Source organism: Xyrauchen texanus, chromosome 37 (assembly GCF_025860055.1).
Source record: "Xyrauchen texanus isolate HMW12.3.18 chromosome 37, RBS_HiC_50CHRs, whole genome shotgun sequence".
In the NCBI taxonomy this organism is placed as follows: Eukaryota; Metazoa; Chordata; class Actinopteri; order Cypriniformes; family Catostomidae; genus Xyrauchen; species Xyrauchen texanus.
Genome location: NC_068312.1, coordinates 19,052,074 through 19,063,603, shown reverse-complemented (window position 1 = coordinate 19,063,603; position 11,530 = coordinate 19,052,074). Strand labels below are relative to the sequence as shown.

Genomic DNA, 11,530 nt, shown 5'->3' with positions numbered 1-11,530 from the left:
GAATGGTCACAGATCCCTTACCAGGTGTTCTCCAACCTCATTAGGCATTATAAGAGAAGACTCAGAGCTGTTATCTTGGCAAAGGGAGGTTGCACACAGTATTAAATAAAAGGGTGCCAATAATTATGGCCAATGCATTTTGGAGAAAAATATTTATTTAATAATGAGATATTCCCCCATTTCAATTGTTTTATTTTAGTTAAATGTTCGATTTTTGTAATTTTTTTTTAATGAATTTCTTCACAGCCTTCTTTACTCATATTTACCAAGGTAGCAATATTTTTGGCCAGTACTGTAGTATGCATTTTCTGTTGCTTGTCTTCCGGGATGACAGCGATTCCCCATCTGTCACTCACTTCGACGTTGTGTCGAAGAAGCGACACTAGGGGTCTCTCTTGAGTGCCGAATATACCTCTGATCTATGAAAATAGGCCAATGAGAAGTTGGCAGACATAATTTGCATGTCCCGCCCCCGGACATACGGGTATAAAGGCAGGGAAATGCGTCTGTTTCATTCAGAAATTTTCTTTGGAGCCGATGGTCATGTATGCAGTGAGCTGCGAGTCACACACCTGTTCCTCTACCTCTGAGCGATTACTGCTGTTGGATCTATGGCGCACTTCAGTGGCTTTCTCCTTCTCTGCACGGCAGTGCAGTTTGCCCCTGGGCACTTCGACAGCGCAATACTAAAAAAGTGTTGTATAAAAGAGTGGTTTTCTCTAAAAGAGTATTTTCCTCTTAAAAGAGCAATTCACAGCGGCGTTGAACGTCCTTTTCAGGAGATGCCCTTCGGCCCGTGTAGTTCCTGGATGCGGTAGAGTGCTCTCCGCTTCAGACGGCCACAGGCGCTGTCTCGTGTGTCTGGGTTGCGATCACACCGAGGCAGCGTTTGTGGATGGTTCATGTTCTCACTGCGAGAACATGACCATGGCAACGTTGCGGTCGCGGCTTTCCTTCAACCGAAGGAAATCCACTTCTTCCCATGGGATTGAGGACGATGCGGCTGGCGATGGAGGCGATCCAGGGATGGCAGCGGGTGCGGTTTCGCCGGGTACGTCCCCGCGAACCTCCCGCCCCCCGGCACGCTAGTTGACTTCCGTCCGGGCTCGAGGGAACAGCGGCTCGCCTCACAGCCAGCCTGCCTATCCTCTTGAGCCCCCCTCCTGGCCCACTCTCGAGAGTTACTATGCGCCCACAGGGACCAGGTGCTCAGGCACCTCAGCCGTTTAGGGCTTCAGGTCAATTGAGAAAAGAGCAAGCTCGCCCCGGTTCAGAGCATCTCTTTTCTCGACATGGAGTTAGACTCAGTCTCAATGTCAGCGCGCCTCACCGACGAGAGCGCAGTCAGTGCTGAAATGCCTTGCCACCTTCAGGCCAGGCACAATGGTTCCTTTAAAACTTTTCCAGAAGCTCCTGGGGCATATGGCATCCTCCGCAGCAGTTCCGTGTAAGGGCCCCAGCCGTTGACTCTATGCCAGAAACATAGAGAGAAAAGAGGCCCGGCTAAGCTCAGCCCATTCCCAGATTGGAAAGCGTTGCCTTGTTCCCCTGTCTAGGGTAACTATAAGGATTCCGACGACTTTATGGGGCATTGGGGAAGGGTACGTGCAGTCTGATACAGCTGGTCGTTTTGGGACGTCAAGTACCTGCCCGCTCCTGTGTCATCAGTACACGTACACAGCTCAGCGCATGGCATGATTTAAATTGAACCCCTAGTGTCGCTTCTTTGACACAACGTCGAAGTGAGTGATAGATGGGGAATGTTTAGGTTACGGATGTAATCTCCGTTCCCTGATGGAGGGAACGAGACGTTGTGTCCTCCCGGCCACATCGCTGAGCCGAGCCACTGTTGTGACCGGACCGGACTCAGAAAAATCCTGAATGAACTCATAGTATTTCCCTGCCTTTATACCATATGTCCGGGGGCGGGACATGCAAATTCTGTCTGACAACTTCTCATTGGCCTTTTTTCATAGATCAGAGGTATATTCCGCGCTCAAGAGAGACCCCTAGTGTCGCTTCGTTGACACAACGTCTCGTTCCCTCCATCAGGGAACAGAGGTTACATCCGTAACCTTGACGATAATGCATGTTATTGTGGAAATTAATGATTTAAATGCACAATGTAGTATGTTTATCAAGAAATAAGCTTTGATTGCTGGAAGCAGTATAGGCTACTCAATTTAAAATAATATACAGTATAAGAGCAGTTTGCATCACCCTTGCAGCATTTGCAAGATCTTTATCAATTAAAAAACTTAGAGGGATCATAAAAATTTCATTTTTTTATTTTGTACTGCCCACATGACGCTATTTATATTTTTATATATTCCACAAGACAAAATAATAACCTAATTTTCATAATTTATCCTGTTCAAACGTTTACATCATTGTGCTTTATATGTTGTTGTCTGTTATAATAATTGTGCATGACTTTGCAGGTTTTGTAAGTTAAATATTAGGCCATCTTAAAAAATGATTGTCCCAGGTTGAGGATTCATTACCTGGTCCAGGACAGATACCTCTATCTAAAAAACCATATTTATAATGTTCAATTGATGCACTAATGATTTGGACAATTCATTCTTATTACTTTATTATTTCTTTATTAATACAACTTTATCTTTAGTATCTTTATTTATATTAAAATTATTTTAACAATTGTAGAATTTCAGTATGTTTACAGACAGGCTGAATGATAAACCTTTGCAGGTTTTCATAGTTAAACATTAGGCCAACTTTAGAAGAATTTTGCTAGGTTGAGAAAACATTAACTGAACTGGGACAGAGGCCTATTCAATATCTGAAAATGCTATATTGATAATGTCCAACTGTTGCACTGACAAATTATCTGGACAATTTGCTTCTTTTTTAAGAACATACCGAAGCATTTAGCTGATAATAGTTTCATAATATTCAAGTTAACCAGTAACATGCAGTAAACAGTAAATCCTCTATGTGTGCATCTAAAGTGCATCACTCAATAGGTCAATATGCCCTCTCAATTGTCACAAAACAGATCCTGAGACCTGATTATGTACTGTAGATTAACTAAGTAATAAATTATAAATCTGTGCAGCTAAATTACACAAGGACACATGCTATGCCAAACTTAGACTTTGACTGTTTAAAAAGGTTACATGTTTAAATAAGTGTTAAACTTTTTAAACACTCCTGTATAAATGTGACTGCTTTATCGTTGTTTATCCTGTGTTACAGCAAAGGATGTTTATCAAAGTTCAGCAAAGACAGGAAGCTCTCAAAGTTTCATCTCAGCAGAAAAAGTGCTGACTCTAACCCAGCTGTGCACTGTTGCACAAACACTGGAGCCAAAAATTACAGGATAAGAAAAATAAGAAGCACGCACATATGCATTTATATTGATCACTGACTTTCTACGAATAAATGCTTTTATAACCTCATTGTAAGCTGTGCTTGGTTATACTTGGTTGTTATTTCTTTTCAGTGTTATGTGCAGCCCCCCTCTTTTCACCCCTTAGGAAAAAAGAAGCATGGAATGCAATGTTCTTTAACTGTTTACTATCTGACTACTTTTTTGCACACATAAAAAAAAGAGAGAGCGAGCGATGGGCGGGGGGGGGTGTACTGTTTCATTAGGTTTTTCCAGAAATGAGACATGCACTGAGAATGGCTGTTGTAAAGTGGAAAAATTCAAATAGATTTCGGCAGAGAAACATAACAACATAAACCACTTAGAATTTTGTTTCTGTTTTTCTGTGGTCCATACCCTCAATCCATACCCTCAATCACATTAGGTGTTACATATATACTGATAATACGTGGATCTCCCAGGGTGAATACGTGAGCTATTCAAGTTTTTCAAATAGGGACAGACAGAGGGACTTTTGCCCTGATTTGAGTCAGGAAAAACAAGAGGAGTATAAATAGGAGGGGCTGTGTAGGAGTGGGTTGTTTTTCTGCAGATCCAGCTCAGAAAGACTGCTGAAGACTCTCAAGTAAAGCAAGTAAGTGCACTCCTAAAAATCTCATGAACCTTTTATCCTTTTCAACTATTTTGTAAAACAACATCTTCTATGTGTTTCCTTTGGTATATGGGTGTTTTCTTAAATACGAAGTTTAGATCCTTTGGGATGTCTAATGTAGTCCCTGATGCATTATATAAAACCAGCTTGGGCACATCAGTTTGGCTCTGTCAAAATCCAAATGATTAATTAATGCCAATTTCAGAAGTCATTACTTTGCAACATTCTCTCTACATTCATATCCGGACGGAATATGAACTTTGTCTCCGACTCTAGTCAAGACACTATATGAGCTTTGACTATCAAGAAATCTGGGTTACTTACATAATTAAATACAAAACTGGCTACATACAAAATGAACAGTTACAGTTACATGAATATCAAGTTGCTAATATTTGCAAGAATTATATAGTATATACTTGCTGAATGGACAGTATTTTCAATATGTGCTGGACAAAGAGGTTGAGATTCTTCTCTTTATACGCTTAATGTACCATCTCACCACTGCTCACTCGGGGTATTAGCGTTAATACATTTTTTGTAACATTACTGTTTAGATTCAACAGAAATAAAAAAAATTCTTGTAGCTGTGACTTTTTTAATGGTTGAATCCAAGAATATATTATGAATTTGTTGGAATTTATTTAGGCATTATCTAAGTGAACAAACATTTTAGTGTATATGTTGCAGAACATCTGTTGCAAAGATTCATGGCTCTGTTTATTTAGGTGAGTGGGTCTGTTGTTTTGGAGACATGTGGAAGGCATTCAGCCTTATCCTGGCTCTCTGCCTGCTAGCGGGCTGCGATGCAGAGAGCGAGACAGATGGTGCCCGCTGTAAGCCTTCCCCTCTGTGGATGATCGGAGAGGTAGAGCCCATGAAGGATGCCCTTGGACATGTGACAGTGGTAGCTTTCCTTCAGGCCAGCTGATTGTTTTGCTTGGAGCAGGCCTCAAAGTGAGTCACTGATACAAAACATATATCTACAACTATTGTTTTATTTCTGCTTTTAGTCACAATGATAACGAAATCATTAGACTACAACAAACATACAAAATATGAATTATTAATATTTTATTAATAACAGTCATCATAAGTACATAATTAGGCCTACCTTACTGTATATTGTTGTACACAAATTGGAATGTTCCAAACAGTGATTTGATTAACATTTTATTTAAATAATTTTATGTTTTATTTTAAATGAATAATATTTTATTACAAATAAATCGTAACAAAATTCCATCAAATTTAATTGTTTAATGTTTAATAAAATTGAAGTGGTAATTTTATTATTGTTATTTTACCTTTTATTTGATTAAGATTATTTAATTCAGTTTGATGGAATTTTGAAATTAAATTGAAATGCGTAAATCTTAAAACTTTTCGAGTTAAGTAAAAACTGTCTACCCTCCAAAAAGACATGGCCTTGTTTTTCAAACCCTTATCAGGTCACATTTGTGTTCTATCTGTTCTGTTTACATATGGAGCATTTACCTAATGCAACTTGTTGAATGTTCTTCAAGGCTTAGTGGCTTGCTCCTGAAGTTGGAGAACCAAGGTTATGTGAATATAACCTACATGGTGGTAAACAACCGAGAGGAAAGGTCACGGTGGCTCCACCACTTGCTCAAGGAAAGGCTGTCAAACGACATCACCCTTTATGCCCAAGACCTTCACCAACCTGACATTTGGCAGGCAGTAAATGCTGAGAAGGATGACATTTTGATATATGACAGGTTCAGCTTGCTATCCTACACAGACAGACCTCCTACAAAATCTTTATATTACTTTTACAATGTCACTAAATACCCTTTTCTACTAGGTGTGGCCGACTCACTTACCATCTGTCAACTCCCTACTCCATCTTGACCAACCCATATGTGGAAGAGTCTATAAGACATACCTATTGTAATGGTATTTGTGGAGAGTGCAACATGGAGGTAAACAAATTATGTACTTTACAATCTTAAACTCTTGGAAATAGGCAGAATTACTGTAATTGCACATTTCATAATTCAGAATGTTCATTAAAGCTCAAGTGTATAATTATTTTGATGTTAAAATAATTTATTTTATCCTAGCTTAATATGCAAAGTCTATAAGTAAGTCATGTATAAGTTATAAACACTGTTGCTCTGTGGTGCTATCAAATCATTGCTCTCTTTGTTTGAGCATGATCCTGAACAGTACGACACAGCAAACATTGGCTCAACCAACGGCATTAGTCTGGGGCATTACTACCTGTTTTTTCAGACAAATGGCAGAAGTGGGGAGAGTTCAGAAAAACTTCTTGAAAGCAACCATTATTTTTGCAATTCTGTTTGCTGATGCTAGTGGCACAGAAATTACACACTTCAGCGTTAAGAGACTTTGAAATGGTTAAGACTAATTTAGTCATAATTCTTGTAATTTAGATGTTAAAGTATCTTTGATTCACCCATTTGCTCTGGTCATTACAGAGTTCATTGGAACTTGGTGAGTGCAACAAAACCACAGATGTGAAGCCTGATAAGGAGCCTCACACACCAACAGAAGGAGGCCACAATGAAGACCACCATCGTCACCATCATGGTCATGGTCACAACCCACATCAAGGCCATGACTTCACAGAGAGGCATGGGCAACGTGGCTCCCACCACCACCATCATGCGGGTCACCACCAAGGCCAACAACAAGTTGATTTTGGCCAAGTCCACTTGGGCCAGAAGATCCTTGGCCAGGTGGATTTTGGTCAGGTCGCCCACAATGAGCCCCCTGTCATGATACAACCTTGAGCAAAGCACTCTAGGTGAAAATTCCAGTACAGCTGACATCAGGGGGTAGAGTCATCTGGCGCCAGCTGATGCTGACACTGACGACAGCTGTTTCCAGGGGAGGGCAACGGGCGTATGGCCGGCCTCTGACAGTGTCAGGAGGAGCTTCCAGCCACCTGACGCTGACAGAGCCTGACAGGGGAGGACAACAAAATCAGGGAGACCTGACAATGACGTCCCGCCCCCTCAGCTGAGTGACAGCAGTCGCAGCCAACCTGAGCCTGACCAGCAGGGGTCACAAGCTGAGTCTGACAAGTGAAGTAAGCAGGGACACAAGTCTCTGTTACAACCTTGTCTGATCATTTACAGCCTCATGCAAACATCAGTGAGCCCAACACTGCTGCTCAGTACTCTCGATTGAGCTTACCTACTAGTATTTACACCTCAGAATGTGGCAGAACTGGAACTTAACATTCCATTCTGATTCCCAAATTGTCTCTAAAAGTTTTCCCCAAAATTTGAATTCTGTCATCATGTACTCACCCTCATGTTGTTCCAAACGGGTATGACTTTCTTTCTTTTCATCGGTGGACCACAAAACGAGATGTTGGGTAGTATGTTAATCTCAATCACCATTCACATTCATTGTATCTTTTTTCCCATACAATGTAAGTGAATGGTGACTGAGCCTGTTATTCTGCCTTAAATCTCCTTTTGTGTTCTACAGAACAATGTCATACATGTTTGATACAACATAAGGAAGGTCCAGTGTATGTCTCTATCTGAGAGTGTTAGGTTCAGTCATGTTATTGTCGTTTCACCTCTGTATGCTTTATTTGGCTTTTATGAAGGCAGGTGCATAAACTATACACTAGTGGTGCTTGTCTGATGTTAGGCCAAGCAGAGCAGAGGGCAAAGGTCAAGTAACATCCTGTAACCCTTGCTAAACCCAACTAAAGCAATAAGAAAGAATGGGGTATTAAAATCAAGTGCGTCTTCTGAATTCATTAATTCTGTATTGAAAAATATTGTGAAATGGGATGTGAAAGTAGGCAGAGAGATTCTGACCATGATGGTATCTTCTTAAGGACCAAAAACTGTTTAAATATATCATTCAAGACTAATGTAATACTCTAGAATCTACATCTATTTTATATTCATTCTAGTTACTAACACAGACATTGAAAGGGATATGGGACAGTAAATGTATTGGTCGACATTACAAAATCTCAAGTTAGTGTAGTAGACATTTATTAGAGGGGAATTTGTATCCATGTCTCAAAGGGAGTATTTGGAAAAGGTTTGGTCAACTTGTGTAGGATTGTTTGAAACATTTTACATACTAAATGAAGGTCTCCTGGAAAGTGTCTGATAACTTGGAAAACCTGAGAAACTGTATGAAAAATGTATGATGTTGTGCAGTGACAAAGACAAATGAATGTAAAAGACATGTGAAACGAAAGAGAAAATAACATGTTGCTTATTGAGTAAATCAAATAAATTTTTGACTTTCAAATATCTTTTTTTACTCATTGACTTCTGATATCTTAATCTGTATCTTAACATATGTGCATCAGGCACTTGGCCTTTTAATTTGAACTGAAATGTGAAATTCACATTTTGAACTGATCACAAACTGATACTTTTGATCAGGGATTAAAAAAGGTTCAAGGAATGAAAACGACATATATATATATATATATATATATATATATATATATATGTATATATACATATACATATGATACATATATATATATATCTCTGATCATATAATGCATCATGTTATATGATCAGTATACATATATATGTAATATATATACATATATATATATATATATATATATATATATATATATATATCTGATATATCAGTATATATCATATTCACATATATATATATATATATTAGGGCTGTCGATTTAACGTGCTAATTCAGTGCGATTATTTTCACAAAAAATAACGGTTAAACGCAATTAATTGCACCATAATGAGGAAGATTCCTCAGAAATGCAAGCTTGTAATGCCACTTGTTTGCTCCAGAGTGCAGTAAGTGACATTTCAGCTGTACGAGCAACGCACAGTTTATACAGTGAAGAAAACAACCCACAACACAGACATGTGTTATGTTCTTGCGTTCAAAACACTTGAAGGAGCGCAAATGCGAACTTAAGGGATCTCAAGATGTGTTTAAAGATTGAGTATTAAACTATATTTATCTTGAAACAGTGAACTAAACATTTTATGTTCATGACGCAACACACGTCTGACACAGGTGTAAATTGACGAGTTCTTAAACAAGCCCTCATAATAAATCTCCAACTGATTGCCAAATTCACTTGTGAAATGGATTGCTGTGAACTGCATGTGATTGACTTATGATCAATAATATGGTAGTAAACAATACATTGTATTCTAAAGCCGCTTTTTGTATTGTCTTATCAATGATTAACTCTTCTGCTACAAGAATGTAAAGCATTTTAATTATCTGAATATGTTTTATTATATATATATATATATATATATATATATATATATATATATATATACTTTTTAATATTTAAAGATAACTATGTATAATGATATATTGATATAAATATGTATAATCTTTATATATTGAATTATTGTTATATGAATGGCTTTCTCAGCAAATATGTGTATTCGCTATTAATTAATCAGGATGTAACTAATTCGATTAAACATTTTAATCGATTGACAGCCCTAATATATATATATATATATATATATAAAATTATAAATTGGAATTTCACCACTTCCTGTTGCCCCCCAAAAATGAGACTTCTCTCTTTTTAGTAGAACTTTTGGTTCCTACTTTGGTTCTGATTTGCGCTGCAAAAGGTGACGTTTAGTCCAATGTAACTAGTATTTCACCCACCGTTAGCACAGAGTAGCCTACTGTAATTTTAAGTAGAACGTTATTAACCGTTATTTTATTTAATTGTATCTGGATATCATTTGGAAACAAGTAATACATTTCCATTAAATATTTGTCCATTTAAAAATGTGTAATAATCTGTTTCAATGAGAATGATAAATGATTCGATCAAGTTCACAAACAAACTTGCCTATCGCACTTTAAAACGCTTTTTTTAAATATTCATTCTAAAACTCACCGACAGATGGCGAGCGTGCTCTTATTAATCTTTACCTCATATTGCTCTCCCTTTGAGAGCCTCCCTAACATTTTTCTCCCTTATTTTTTTTTTCTTTTTCCCCTGACATGGACGCAGGAACTGTCTGCTGTGTGTGTTTTTTTTTTTAGATCCAATTAGACCCACAGATGGCGCTGTGAATAAAGTATCTAGGCACAAATTCTTTACAACCTCAAAATTTGTCGATTGCATTGCTTTCAAATCTGTAAGGGCAGTCTGGGCTGTGTAGACAGGGCATAATTTGACCCTGAAACATTTGCAAAAAGATTAAGAGTCAAGCTTACTCTCTGCTATAGTCCTTAAGATCCTAAATCAACTCCTTTAAATGCTTCTCAAACCTCACATTCAAAGCATGCAAACTGAAAAGGTCTACAAGCAAGTAGAGGCAATAAATAGTCAGGGCAGGAGGTTTGATAGTTATAATTGGCCTGAAGAGCCAGTACAAGGGAGCAGAGACTCATCTGCAATTACTTACAATGTCCTGAGAGGCGGTCTGTGAGAGCGGGCAACACAGATTCAATCAGCCTCACGCTGTGTTGCTAAGTACGTGCACCATTTGCCAAATTGTCTGATCTGCTTTCCCCATCAGACAGGTTCCTGTCGCTTCTGTATCCACTTAGCAGAGAGCTTTAATTGGCTGCTTGCTGGATGTATGCTCTTCCCCCTGTTCCCAGTACATTAAGACTTGAGCGGTGTAGACCTGGCCTTCATAATTCATCAAGCTCTCTCCACAGCATGACATAGTTAAGCTAGTCTGTCATACACATCAGAACAACACTAGACTAATGGACCCCTTGTGTTGTAGGTGTCAGTATGTTCCCATTTTCTATTACTACCCAATGAGAACTTCCTGTTGTGTTATGAACTGGATACTACAGACGTTTTATTTGTCCATTAAGCCAAACAGAGTGACAAGTGTACATTATTAAAAGTGGATACATGTAGTTCTTACCTTAAGGCTATTATATGTTCTGATGTATTCTACTTGAACCAACGCCAACTTGAAAGACATGGGATATACTTCACTGCCCAAACCTTGGATTTGGGATGAACATCACCAGAAATGTATTGCCACAAGCTTCCAGCTGGACTGCGATGCCACTCACTGACCTCTGCCTGCGTCATTTTTGGTCATTGGATGGACTACACTCTCTTAAAATTGACTACATAGACTATCAATTTATTGCTAACTAAAGCCTTCATAAACCAAATAACAAAGGAAAACACATCAGTGTTACTTGCACAGTTAATTCAGGATGGACTTCAAAGACATTTAAACAAATTTTTTCAGTTCATACAAAATCCTTTATTTTAAACAGTAGCCACTGACATCTACTCAGTTTATTCATTGAAATCATGACTTGTACTACACATAGATATAACTAATTTTGGCATTATATTTATGCTGTTTACCCAGAGAGGAACTGGCCCCCACAGTGAGCTTGGTTTCCCCCAAGGCTATGTTTCTCTATTAACTACATCTTACTGAGTTTTTTTGTTCCTTGACACAGTCACCTTTGGTTTGCTTATTGGGGGCCTAAAGACAAATAATATTTTCAATATAATCTACAATTACTTTATTAATTTAAACCACACT

General features: G+C 38.4%; 1 protein-coding gene across 2 annotated transcripts; it reads left to right on the top strand.

Moving 5' to 3' along the window:
- Positions 1-3,820: 3,820 nt before the first annotated feature.
- Positions 3,821-8,278, top strand: selenop (selenoprotein P). Of its 2 annotated transcripts, none has more exons than XM_052108518.1 (5): positions 3,821-3,986; positions 4,733-4,961; positions 5,531-5,743; positions 5,830-5,947; positions 6,467-8,278. In XM_052108518.1, exons 2-5 carry the CDS (start codon positions 4,759-4,761, stop codon positions 7,064-7,066), a joined length of 1,134 nt encoding a protein of 377 aa, XP_051964478.1. In that variant the 5' UTR covers positions 3,821-3,986; positions 4,733-4,758; the 3' UTR covers positions 7,067-8,278. The 2 variants fall into 2 exon arrangements, with proteins under 2 accessions (XP_051964478.1, XP_051964479.1); XM_052108519.1 differs by having other exon boundaries at positions 6,467-7,039.
- Positions 8,279-11,530: the final 3,252 nt, after the last annotated feature.